This window comes from Lynx rufus, unplaced genomic scaffold (assembly GCF_022079265.1).
Source record: "Lynx rufus isolate CCGP_SWC_20201006 ecotype Redwood Valley unplaced genomic scaffold, mLynRuf1.p SCAF_2, whole genome shotgun sequence".
Classification (NCBI taxonomy): Eukaryota; Metazoa; Chordata; class Mammalia; order Carnivora; family Felidae; genus Lynx; species Lynx rufus.
The window spans coordinates 213707228-213720859 of record NW_025814834.1 but is presented as its reverse complement, the minus strand read 5'-3'; the positions used below and the strand labels follow the sequence as shown (position 1 = coordinate 213720859).

General features: G+C 42.9%; 1 protein-coding gene across 5 annotated transcripts in view; it reads left to right on the top strand.

The window, feature by feature from the left end:
• Positions 1-13632, top strand: part of VPS13D (vacuolar protein sorting 13 homolog D) — a 258372-nt gene that overhangs the window by 102098 nt on the left and 142642 nt on the right. For all 5 annotated transcript variants that reach the window (XM_047083004.1, XM_047083003.1, XM_047083002.1 and 2 more), the window contains 8 exons: positions 1105-1240; positions 2385-2432; positions 4367-4517; positions 4619-4829; positions 9342-9589; positions 11132-11323; positions 11632-11758; positions 13419-13561. In XM_047083004.1, coding sequence (XP_046938960.1) covers positions 1105-1240; positions 2385-2432; positions 4367-4517; positions 4619-4829; positions 9342-9589; positions 11132-11323; positions 11632-11758; positions 13419-13561 — 1256 coding nt within the window. The remainder of the gene's footprint in view (positions 1-1104; positions 1241-2384; positions 2433-4366; positions 4518-4618; positions 4830-9341; positions 9590-11131; positions 11324-11631; positions 11759-13418; positions 13562-13632) is intronic.

The following is a 13632-nucleotide window of genomic DNA, read 5'->3' as shown; positions in this document are numbered from 1 at the left end:
GCGTGCAAACCTGCCCCCGAGTCAGACAGTTCTTCCTCATGTGTCACTTGTACCAGCACACATCATTCCCTCGTGGCAGGCCTTCTGAACTTGTGGGCCCCCTCGGTGATTACACAGGAAAAACGGAGTTTAGAAAATCACCGTGCTGGGCACATGTACCTGGAAGCCACGGTAGAATTTCCAGGGATGAGTGGGGAGCATTTTCCTGTTCCACAAAGTTCCTGGAGAAGCCAATTGTAGAAGTGCTGGCTGCATTTCTTAATCAGCACGGCCTCCGTTGTGACAGAAGGGGTTTGACCTCTTTGTCATTTCCGTTTTAGTATACCCGTCCAGTAACGCTTTTCAAGTCCCACTGTTCTGCTTGAATTCATCAAAATAAATGCCTTCTCTGGCTTTTCCAGCTCTTTGGCGCATGGTACCCCCCACTCCCTGCCTCCCTCCCCCTTTCCTGTCAGCCCCAAGTCCACTTCCCCATTTCAGGCTTCTGGCTTGAATTAGGCAAAATCTAAAATAGAATTAAATGTGCAATTTCCTCCCGTTCCTCCTGTTCTGCCCCCTGCCTTCTCTGCTCTAGTTTCAGCCGAGGACTTCAGCCCTAACGCTCGGAGGGCTCCGTCTCTCATAACCTGTCTGTAGTCTTGTAGGACCGAAGCCAAACAACTGAATGTGGTTCCAAGAGAAGTAGGGAGCCAAGAAGAAATGCCGTCTTACGCATTTCCGGGAGTACGGTTATGTGACGACATTGCTGGTGCAACAGTTTTACCGCCCCACTGCAATGGTTATACCTGACGTCATTTTATCGAGCTTGGGGTGGGGGCTGGTGGGGGAAGAAGCTGGGCTTGTGCACAGGACTTGCAAAGTTTGTACAAAGGGAGGGTAAACGCGCTCTTGCTCAAGCTTTACGGATCTTGCACTTTTGTTTTAAGTGTAACACCCACTTAAAAATATTCTCCTGATTTTTCTCGCATTAGGTAATCCTCAAAAAGGCTTGGCCAACTGGGTTTTTAGGTCTTTATACGGTTAATCAGATTTGACTCTTTGCTTCCGCTTTCTTACCCTTTTTCCGATTGTGCTTAACATGCTTTCCTGTGTTCTCCTTGGTAGACACACCCACGACCTCCGGATTCATCAGCTGCAAGTGAGAGTGAACGGCTGGGAGCAAGTGAGCCCAGTGTCTGTGGACAAAGTCGGGACATTTTTCCGCTATGCAGCACCGGATAAGAATTCCTCTTCCTCTACGGTGTGTGGCTCTAGAATGGGTATTTAGTGGCACCGTGGTGCCCCGGCCACATGCCCTGAAAGCCAGTCAGACAGGTTAAGCCTGTCACTCTGCTCTAGTGGAATCTTGTTCCTCGTTTCCCCTAGCTCTAGCAGGAAGACCTAAGTATATTTTGGGTCAGTCGTAGGCGGTCGTAGTCAATATGTAGATAAGCTGCCAGTGGTCAATTTCAGCAGAGAAACGAGATCCAAAGTCGGCGGTAACATATATTACCTCACCTGTGCAGACCCATTTCGTACTCACTTAGCCCGACTGGCAGTGTGCTAATCAGCCAGACGCGTGTGTACTGGCTCGACTTGCACGTACCATTCTGCTTCCTTTATATACGGCCTTCTTTACATTTCCGTAGTGCTGTTCCTTGATCCTTCTAGTTCTGTGTCTCCACTCTCCTCCCTTCTGGCATAAGGACGGATGTCCACCGTCATTACTTATTTTCTGATCACACATCCTCTCACACACACTTGCCCTGACGTGACCCCAGCCTGCAGTCTTTCGGGGTGGCAGGGCCAGCCTGGGCGGTGACGCAGGCGGCCTCCCTGTCTGGGACACGCAGGTAGAGGCTGGTGTTGCAGCTGGCGTGGCCGCCTCAGGGGCTCCCACCCAGGACCCGGTGGTACTTTGGAGGATAACTGCATTTGTTTCGGGGTAGCCAGTGATGAAGAGGAAAGTGCAAAGGCCTCACAGCTTTCCCCATGCTCCCTTATTCATGAAAAATACCCTCCCTCCAAGAACACTGTTCTCTCTCCACTTCTGCTCTTGTGCCCCGAGTTTCTTAGAAGAGGAAGCCTTCTTTCCAGATTACGTTCCCGCCTACATTTCCATCTAGTAAGGAAAGGAATCATTCCCCCCCCCCCCAAACACACACACAGATACCTTTCTGTTGTATTGATGTGTCCTGGAGAAATTCCGTGTACATGGAATGGTTGTAAAATGAATATTGCCTTTTCCATATCCTCTAAGATGTTTTCTCTTCACGATGGACCACACTTTACTGAGACTATTTAGAAATCCCACCCTTTCAAGCACATTACATTGTCATTGAATTTAACGATGCCTGTCATTTGAGGTCTGCGCTGGCTCTCTGACTTTTGGAATCTTTTCTTAGATTGGCAGCCCAGGCAGCAGAACGAATATTATTCATCCCCAGGTTTATGTGAGTATGGTTTTCCTGTGTCACTGCGTTTATTGACTGTATACACTGCGTTTCAACCACACATAGATGTCCTGATGATCCCAGGACTTCATGACCTATGTGTGATTGAAACTGACCTTTGTCCTTTTCTGTTAACAATTACCTTCCTTTTATAAGAAACTGCAAGAAAGCGTTTGAACTAACTTGGTATGTTAGACCTAGCGTTAACAGGGGAGGAGGAGAAAACACCCATGTTGTGGTTCAAGGTCCCCTTCTCTAAGTTAAAATATAAATTAACCCTCTGTGGCTGTATGCATTTCCTAGGTTTTAGTTGCAAGGTCATAAAAGTAAATAAGAATGAAAAATAGTAAGATTTTTTTTTTTTCCCCATTTGGCTCTTGAAACATCACCAGAAGATGACATTAAAAAATTCTTTTCATATTTGTGCTTTTACTTTCTTCTGACGGTAGTAGGTTTTGAAATGTGAGATTTCAGGTATGTTTAAGAAGCAGCAGTGTCAAGGTTTAAAACTATTATTCTTGGGCCTTGGCTCTTTCGGGGCTTTGCCAGGCTGGGTCAGCGGAGGCTTTGGTGATGATTTTGGCTGGGATTCTGTCCCTCTGAAAACCCTCCAGAAACTGATAGTTTGTCTTTTCATTGGGCCTTCCTGGAAGTCTTGGTTCAAAACATGGAGGAGCTCTTCATTTTGTTGTTCATTAGTTTGGTTTCCACATATTGTTTGTTTTAATAAAAAAGTTGGCAATATGAAAAGCTTGGATGTAGTGTCATTTGTTTCTCCATTGAAAAAAAAAAAGAAGCACTGTGAGTATGTTCTGGACACTCATTCAAAGAATGGTAGTTGCAGAAACCTTCTCTTTGGTGTACCTGATGTGGCGTTTTATACTTTAAAAAAAGAAAAAACTCGGCACTTGATAGTAAAACAAAACGTGTGTTGGATGTGTGAATGAACACATGGAAAAAGAAAGTAGTGGCTGCAACCCAAGACCAAAAATAAATGACTTCCCTCCGCTCTGTTGAGTTTCGGAACCTTGGTGTCCCGTTTATGAAAGAGTGATTATTGGACAGAGCTGAAAAAGTTGTGAAGAGAGAGAAGTTTGATTTTAAAGCTCTTTGAAATACAAATGTTGCTTCTTCTACAGGCATGTCAACAAATTGTGTATGGGCCTAGAGAGTAATTTTTATGACATTTAGGGGGAAAAAGTAATTATTGTTCCTGTGAAAGGCATACCAATGCAGACAACTCTTTCTCCTACACTCTGTGGATTTTACAAAGACAGGCTCTAATCTCAGAAGACTTCCTTCTGTTTTTCTGTGTGTATTGGGTCGTATCCAGCCCATTGTTAGTGTTGAAGGAGTGTTTCTCGCTTTAATGTTAATCTGAGAGAAAAATACCACAGAAGGTAAATCATCTCATGTTTTTCAAAGTCTTACCTCAGTGTTTCTGAACGTTTGGTTGCTTTGGATGATCTTTAGTCCCCTCCAGTAGAGTTGAAAACAAGTGTCGTTCGCAGTTTCCATATAAGGGCTGAGGTATAAGAACCCAAGGGCATTAGGGTGATTTCCAGCAGACAGTTTCTTATCAAATTGCAGGAAGCTTGGAAGATTTAATAGGTTATTATGGGTCTTAGTGTCTTTATAATGTGTCTAGAGGCCTCGGACTGATTTTTCTTTGTGATACACTTTGTGACACCACGTCTGAGTAGAGTATCTGTCTTTTTCTAGAAATGTTTTAAGATTGGCTACATTCATGGGGTCTATCTATAGGATATTCATGCCTATTAAAGATGAGTGATTTTAGGGTTGAATGACTAATTTCACTGAAGGGTTAGAGTAATAAGATGCTTTTGACTTAGGCATCCTAGTTGGTATTGCTGTATTTTGGGTGCTTTTTCACGAGCACAGCTGTGGTGCTTTTATTCCTGTCTTACTCACAGTTCTCTTCGCTCCCGCCTGTCCGGGTGGTCTTCGCCGTGACGATGGAAGGCAGTGCTCGGAAAGTCATCACCGTCCGGTCTGCCCTCATTGTGAAGAACAGGCTTGAGACACCAATGGAACTAAGACTGGATAGCCCGTCAGCTCCCGACAGTGAGTTTTGACATAGTCTGTCCCCCTTTTATCCTGAGAGAGTCAAACTTTTGGGTGGGAGACCATTCCCCGAAGATGCTGACCCTTGTTTTCTGTGCCAGAGCCTGTGGTGCTGCCTGCCATCATGCCAGGGGATTCGTTTGCTGTGCCTTTACATCTCACTTCTTGGCGGCTACAGGCCCGGCCCAAGGGATTGGGCGTATTTTTCTGTAAGGCTCCTATCCACTGGACCAATGTAGTGAAGACTGCAGAGGTTAGCAGCAGCAAACGAGAGTGCCACTCTATGGACTTGGACAAAAGCCGGTTCTTCAGGTACACACAGTACTGGGATGGCATGTCAATTTTGCTTTTTTAAAAAAAATTCATTCTCTCTCTGAGGACCCTTAGTGATTCAGTTGTGCTTATTTAAAATCCTAAAGTTCTGGGGCGCCTGGGTGGCTCAGTCGGTTGGGCGTCCAACTTCGGCTCAGTCATGATCTCGCGGTTCGTGAGTTCGAGCCCCGCGTCAGGCTCTGTGCTGACAGCTCAGAGCCTGGAGCCTGTTTCAGATTCTGTGTCTCCTTCTCTCTCTCTGACCCTCCCCCGTTCATGCTCTGTCTCTCTCTGTCTCAAAAATAAATAAACGTTAAAAAAAAATTAATAAAATAAAATCCTAAAGTTCTTTTTTTAGTTTATTTTTTGAGTGAATGAACAAGCAGGGTAGGGGCAGAGATAGAGGGGGAGAGAGAGAATTCCAAGCAGGCTCTGCACTGTTAGCGCAGAGCCCGATGCGGGGCTTGAACCCACGAACCACAAGATCACAACCCAAGCTCAAATCAAGAGTCAGACACTCACCCGACCGAGCCACCCAGGCACCCCTAAAATCATAAAGTTCTTATTCCTTAAGTCCTTGTGTTAGAGTTTATAAGGATTCAAGGGTTAATCTTTGGTGGGGGTGGGACTGTTGCTTATCATCTAATATTTATGGGAGAAACCACCAAAACACACATGTAGGATCAGACACTGGTCTGTGTGCATCAGTATAAAGAGAGGACATGTAGAGAGGGAAGAAAAAAATAATACTAGTTCCCATTCCTAAATTGAGAAACAAAATCCTCGGGTTAGAAGTTTTCATATGATGGATTTCAGAGGAATTTGGAGGAAGGCTCGTGTACCTAGCACTGACTTTCCTTGGGGACCTTGACAAAATTATCTAATCATTTAGACTCCCGTTTGCCCCTTTCAAAGAGAATAAGGAATACGTTTCCAGATTCGGTGTTGGAGGAAATACCACATTGGTATTGTTAGATCCTTCTGAACTTAGACTTTAAACTTACCTGGACTAGAGGCTATCAGCTTAGGTTTCTCTGTAGGGAAGTTAGGCATTCATTTAGTGTAAACTTAAGAGGTGCAAGAAGAGTGTAAAGAATTTCAGTATGCCCTTTACCCAGAGTGGCCATTGTTAACAGACTGACAAGGGAGAAATAGGTAAATGCATAGCCATAACGGACTGTTTTCACACTTCTCTGTCAATAATTTGCAAAATAAAAACAATAAAGATACAAAAGGATTTGAACGGTGCTGTCAATCAGCTTGTCAAAATTGACATTTATAAAACACTTTTTACCAACAACTCCAGATTGTACATTCACATCAACTATGTGTGGAATAGTCCTCAAGAGAGACCATCTACTGGGCCATAAAACAAAGATCAATAAATATTAAAAGAATTGAGGGACGCCTGGGTGACTGAGTTGGCTAAGCGGCCGACTTTGGCTCAGGTCATGATCTCTCGGTCCGTGAGTTTGAGCCCCACGTCGGGCTCTGTGCTGATAGCTCGGAGCCTGGAGCCTGCTTCGGGTTGTGTGTCTCCCTCTCTCTCTGCCCCTCCCCCATTCACACTCTGTTTCTCTCTGCCTTTCAAAAATGAATAAATGCTAAAAAAAAAAAAAAAAAAAAAAAACTGAAACCATACATAGTATATCTCATGATCACAATAGAATTAAAGTGAGAATCAGTAACAATAAGATGCCTCTAAAATCCCTAAATATTTGGAAAATTAAACAGTACATTTCTAGATAACCCGGGGGTCAAGAAAGAAATCACAAAGGATATTAAAAATATTCTGAACTGAACAATAATAAAAATTAGACATTAAAATGTGGGGGAGGCAGCAAAAGCAGTTCTAGAGAAAAATGTGTAGTTGTTTTGAGAAATGTAGCTTTTAATGCTCTTATTAGAAAATAAGGAAGATGTAAAGTTGATGTAAGCCTCTACCTTAAGGTAGAAACCAAAATAAATTAGAAATAAATAGAAAAAGGACATGATAAAAATGTGTGAAATTCAAAAAAAATAGAAAACAAACAATAGAGAAAATCAACAATGTCAAAGTGGCTTTTTGAAAAGATTACTGAATTTGGTAAATGTCTTATAAGACTGATCAAGGAGAAAAGAAAGAAAACACGAATTACCATATAAAGAATGAAAAGAGGAGACATTATTATAGATCCTATAGACATTAAAAGGATTAAAAGGAGATTCTGTGAACAGTTTTGTACAGATAAATTCCACCCTTGAATGACAAATTTCTTTAAAAACAAAGATTACCAAAACTGACACAAAGAAGAGATAGACAAATATTTGATAAAGAAATTTAAAATTTTTAAATAATTTATTATTTTTTAAATTTACATCCAAGTTAACATATAGTGCAACAGTGATTTCAGGAGTAGATTCCTTAATGCCCCTTACCCATGTAGCCCATCCCCCTTCTCACAACCCCTCCAGTAACCCTCTGTTTGTTCTCCATATTTAAGAGTCTCTTCTGTTTTGTCCCCCTCCCTGTTTTTATGTTATTTTTGCTTCCCTTCCCTTATGTTCATCTGTTTTGTCTCTTAAAGTCCTCATATGAGTGTAGTCATTTGACACTTGTCTTTCTCTGACTAATTTCGCTTAGCATAATACCCTCTCGTTCCATCCATGAAGTTGCAAATGGCAAGATTTCATTCTTTTTGATTGCCGAGTAATACTCCATTGTGTATATATACCACATCTTCTTTATCCATTCATCCATCGATGGAAATTGGGGCTCTTTCCATACTTTGGCTATTGTTGATAGTGCTGCTATGAACACGCAGGTGTCCCTTCGAAACAGCACACCTGTATCCTGTGGATAAATACCTAGTAGTGCAATTGCTGGGTCATAGGGTAGTTCTAAGGAAATTTAATTTTTAATAAAAAGCTTTCCCATAATGAGGACTTTAGGCCCATGTGGCTCCACTAGTGAATTCTACCAGACATTTTAGGAAGAAATAATACCAGTTCTAGGTAAACTCTTCCAGAAAGCAGGGGAGGAGGGAACAGTTCCTCATTTATTTTACGAGGCCAGCATATACCTGGTACCCAAACTGCCATAGATATTATTAAAAAAAAAAAAAAAAAAAAGGAACTACAAACTGGTATTCCCACATGAGATGCAAAAATTCCTAACTGTTACCAAATAGAAATCCAGCAAGTGAAATTTATTCCAGGAATGTAAGATTATTTTAACATTTGAAAATTGATATATGTAATTTACTGTATTAACCTAAAAGACTAAATGAGAAAAACCTATCAGATTATCTCATTAAATGCCAAATAAACAAAAAGCTTACAACACCCATTCATGCTAATATTCAGCAAACTAGCAACCAAAGGGAATATTACAGTCTACTTAAGGGCATTTGTCATAAACCTACAGCTACCATTATACTTAAACTTTTTTTCCTTGAGATTGAGAACCAGCAACTTCATTTGACATTGCAGTAGCATTCCTAGCCATTGTAATAGGGACAAATAAGTAAACAAGAAATTGAAAAAGCTTAAAGATCTGAAAAGAACTAAAACTTGTTATATGCAGATGACACAGTCATGTATGTAGAGAACTATGGACTCCATAAGATTATGAGGCCTAATAAAGTTATCAAGATTTCAAGATTTAAGATCAAGATTTAAGATGTAGGAATCAATTGTATTCTTATATTCTAGCCATGAACAATTGGAAATGTAATTTTAAAAAGACACTACTTACAATAGCACCAGAAAACATTAATTACCCAGGAATCAATCTAAGGAATTATGTGCCAGCCTTCAATGCTAGAAGTGACAAAACCTTGCCAAGAGATATTAAAGAAAACCCAGTAACTAAGTGGAAAGATAACAAAGTTCATGGATTGGAAGACAAAATGTTGTTAGGATTTCCATTCTTGCTAAATTGATCTGGAGGTACAACCCAGTTGGCTAGCTGCAACCCAATCGGCTGTCAACAGAATGATGAATAAATAAAAAATGGTATATTCATATACTGGCATGTGGACAAAATTCTGATACATACAGTAGCATGGCTGCATCTTGTAGAAATTTCATTTTACACACAAAAAAAGCCAGACATGGGGAGTAACCTATACTGTATCATTCCATTTACATGCAATTCAAGAACAGGCTCAACCAATATATAAGTGATAAGTATCAGACAGTAGTTGCTTCTTTCTTAGGAGAGGATATTGCCTGGAAAGGGATAGGACGGAACTTTCTGCAGTGAGAGAAAGATTCTATAACGGTGTTGGGTCGTGGTTAACGAGGTATACATATTTGTCAAAACTCACCAAACTGAACATTTAAAATTACACATCTTACTGTATTTTTAACTATATACCTCAGTATAAATGTGTCTGAGATTGAAAACTGCAAATATCCTACTGAATTGTTGAACTGGTTTAGTGTTAAGCTTTCTCATACTCCACTAAGGAAGAAAAATTCAAGTTCTTTATTTAGGCTGATGGTTTTTCCACTGCTTTGTCTTTGTAGGTTTTGCGTAGCCATAAAGAAGGAGAATTACCCAGATTATATGCCCTCAAACATATTTTCTGACAGTGCAAAGCAGATCTTCAGACAACCCGGGCATACCATATATCTCCTGCCAACTGTGGTCATCTGCAACTTGTTACCTTGTGAACTTGATTTTTATGTTAAAGGAATGCCAATTAATGGGACATTGAAACCTGGCAAAGAGGTGGCCCTGCACACAGCTGACACATCCCAGAACATCGAATTAGGTAAGGGTTTAGTCAGATAATCATCTGTGGTAACGCTATGGAAATGTCCATGAGTCTTTTGTGATCATTTGGTAAACATTTTAGAAAAATTATCACACATAGGCTATCTCAATAACCGAGCTCAAAGGATTTATGCAGTTGAAATAAAAAGGCTTCTTAGAAAATTACCAAAAGAAAAAACCTGAGCAGATCCAAAAGATTTACAGAGGAAGCACTCAACAGAGCCTTTTTCTTGTGTTGCTTACTTGATGTGATTTCAATGGGAAGTCATTTCATCTTTTCAAACCTTACGTTTTGCTGACTGTAAAATGTGCAAAATCCTACATCTCTCCTCTTTTCAGGAAAGGAGAAAACATTTGCTCAGTATAGACTGTACTCTGGGCGTCCTGTCAAGGGCTTTCATACCCGTCATCTCATGTAATCCTTACAGTAGTTACTTGTCCTGTTTACTGATGAGGAAATTGAGGTCTGGGGTGTTTCATGCACCTGGTGATTTTCACTAGGGGTGGATGAAGTCAAAGTCAAGAATCATTGTATTTGCAGCACTTAAGGATTTGTGGGTTTGTTTTTTTTTTAAGTTTATTTATTTTGAGAGAGAAAGTGCACACATGAGCAGTGGAGTGGCAGAGAGGGAGACAGAGAGTCCCAAGCAGGCTCTGCACTGTCAGCACAGAGCCTGACACAGGGCTCAACCCCACAAACTATGAGATCATGATCTGAGCTGAAACCAAGAGTCATACGTTAACTGAGCCACCCAGGCGCCCCAGGACATGTTTTTTTTTAAGGTTGTTTTAGACACATTGAAAGGTAATGACGTAGATATTTGTACAGTTTCATGAATGATTTCACTGTGTCACCTCATTGCATTTCACAGTCCCTGTCTCAGGCAGACGCTGTTATCCCCATTTTACAGATGCGGAACCTCACACGCATTGCACTTAGGCAACCTCTTCCACAATGTTTCTTGACCCCTGCGGGAAATGGCAACGTCTCCCCACCGCCCACCCCCACCACTGTGCGCACACCCAGCACTCTTCTCTTCCCAGCCGTGCTGCACATGGATTATCGCTTTTAATAACAACCCTGTGACAGACCTACTGGTATTCTCCCCACTTGGCAGATTAGCTTTCCCCACGTTGCACAGCTGGTAAGGACAGACTGGGAATCGGAAGCCAGCCAGTGGAGCTGGAGAATCCTTGACTCTGTTACCCTGTACTTGCCTTTACTGTGTTTGAGGTGCCCAGCTCAGGGCCTGATGAGGAGTAAGCTCACAATAATCATAGCTGTTATTGATAGATTTTTGGTATTTCCATCCTTCTGATTGTGCAGTTCAGACTCTCTCCTGTACCTTCCAGGCCATCTGGTTTGCTTCATATTTATTCTCGCCCCAGTGCAGGGAAAATGGCCGTTCTAATGACATTTTTTGCCAGTGCCATATATAGTTCTGATTTTTCCAAGAAGTACCCAATTTTGTTTGGCTTTGGACTATTTTGACAAACAAATGTGAGAAACCAGGAAGACAGTAGCTTGTATCTTCTTCAGGGGTATCGCTGGAGAACTTCCCACTCTGTAAAGAATTGCTCATTCCACCGGGAACCCAAAACTACATGGTAAGAATGCGACTCTACGACATCAACCGGCGGCAGCTGAACCTCACCATCCGGATTGTGTGTCGAGCAGAAGGATCCTTGAAGATCTTCATTTCTGCTCCATATTGGCTGATTAACAAAACAGGTATGTACAGAGGCTGCTCAACTGGGCCTTTGGCGCTGGTCATGGGAATTCAGATTTATTTGCTCCGCTAACCGAGGAGAGCCAATGCAAATAGATGACTTCAACAGTCTAAGCTGCTGAAACTCTCCTGCCTCCATAATAAGTGCTTCATCATGGTCAAAACTGTCCTTTCAGACAACAAACTGAGCCCACAAAATAAATTCAGTTTTCACTATTTTCCCCTGTGACAATTTTTTTTCCTTTACCACGTACATCTGTCTTGCATAGACCAGGTGGGATTGATGTAAACTTTCCCCTCCTCCCTAAAGGGTTACCGCTGATCTTCAGACAGGACAATGCAAAGACAGACACTGCAGGCCAGTTCGAAGAGCATGAGCTGGCCCGGAGCCTGAGCCCTCTCTTATTCTGCTACGCGGACAAAGAGCAGCCCAACCTGTGAGTACAGTAATTTATGGAAAGGGGAAGTAAGCTCCTAGGCGAGGGAAAAAATTAGCAAAGGCTCTAGTGTGTCCGTGTAAGTAGAAATATACTGTAGATAACAGTCCTGACTTGGCAGGGGAATAGGACCATGACCTAATGGGATTTTTTTGGATCTAATTTCTGTGTCATTTGATATTGAAAATAAACCATTTGGTGGGTTGGTAATGAAAGCTAGTTTTATTTTACATGTATTGAAGCAGTTCTATTCGTAACTCTGCCAGTGAACAGAGCCCCCACGGGGTCCCTTCCCTTCTCTGCCTGGTTTTCTCCTGCACGGAGCCCTCAGCCCAGGCAGCAGAGGTGGCATCAGAGGGGGACACAGCCTGGCCCTTTGGTAAAACAGCCACCCCACTGACCCAGTCCAGGTCGATTTGTGTAAGGGCTCAGGGTCCATCGCTTTTACCCTTGACATAAACGGTGCCATTTCAAGATCTCAGAGCCCTCATCGCGTGCTGAAAGGCCGGGAAGAGCACCCGTTGGGAGAGTTAGATGACCTGCCTTTGAGCATGTGGTAGGAGCATGAATTCCCTTTTGTTCTTGGTTTTGACATTCTGCTTTTTATAGGGGTCTTCTAATCTGGAGCCTTCCTCCAAAGAGACATGAGCGCAGGTGATGGCGCTACAGTGCCATTTGCTGTCACAGAGGAGGAGAGATGTGCTGCAGCCTTCCTAGGAAGGCTCGGGGAGCGCTGGGTGCCAGTGGGCGCAGACATGTCTCCCAGGGAGGGCTGCAGGCTCGGTTGGCCCTGGAGTCGGGGGGCTTGACCGGGGTACTAGACATGGTGGGAGACTCATACAGCCACTTGGCACATCGGCAAGCCATGTCTCACACCTTTCCTGAGGGGATCCTGATGGTGTCAGATCTAGGACTTGACTTTTGTGACCCACTTTGACGTATCCAGGGAACTCAACAGTTCCCAAAGCGTTTCTGCGTAGACCATCACCTTTGATTCTGTCAACATCCCAATGGATTCGACAGGGCAGGAAATACTGTTTTACTTTAAGATGAGGAAACTGAGGCTCAGAGAGAGTTACTCGTCCAAGGTTACATGGCCATTAGTGGTAGACCCGGAACACATACTCAAGAATTACGTTTCCGGGATCCGTGACAAGACACTGGCCAACGTAACAATGCTTTGCCGTTGTAACAGTACCAGGCCTGAGAAAGAACATACCGTCAGCTGCCTCTTCTGTACTTTTGTGTGTGCAGAACCACGTGTACGCTTTTCTCTTACATTCAAGGTATTTTCACAAACCCTTGAAACACCTGCGATAGGAAAGTATCAGTTTGCCTTGAACTCTTGTTTTTCAGAGGAATGAGGTATCGTAGCATTTTCCTTATGCTTTATGCTCATAGAATCCTTGAATCTTCTCCTAGCGTGTCTAGCTATAGATGTCAGCACATTTCATGCGTTGTGGTGCCATGGCTGCCTCGAAGATAGGGTGTTGCCCGCTGGTTGCTGGCCTGCTGTGTTTGGGAATCGCCCGAGAGTGAGGAGGAGCCAGTATTAGAGTTCCGTTTTGGGTGATAGCTGTAGCAGTGGTCCCTGATTAGAACAGGTGGATGAGACTTTCCTATGGATGAATACATGTATCTCTGCTTTTCTGCCCCACAGCTGCACGATGCGAATCGGAAGGGGGATTCATCCGGAAGGCATGCCGGGCTGGTGTCAGGGCTTCTCACTGGATGGCGGTAGTGGTGTCCGAGCTTTGAAAGTCATCCAGCAAGGAAACCGCCCAGGGCTGATCTATAACATTGGTGGGTTACATTTGGAGCAGCGGGAGAATCAGAACCATTGGCCGATGACCTCAGGCTTGGAGGAATAAGCT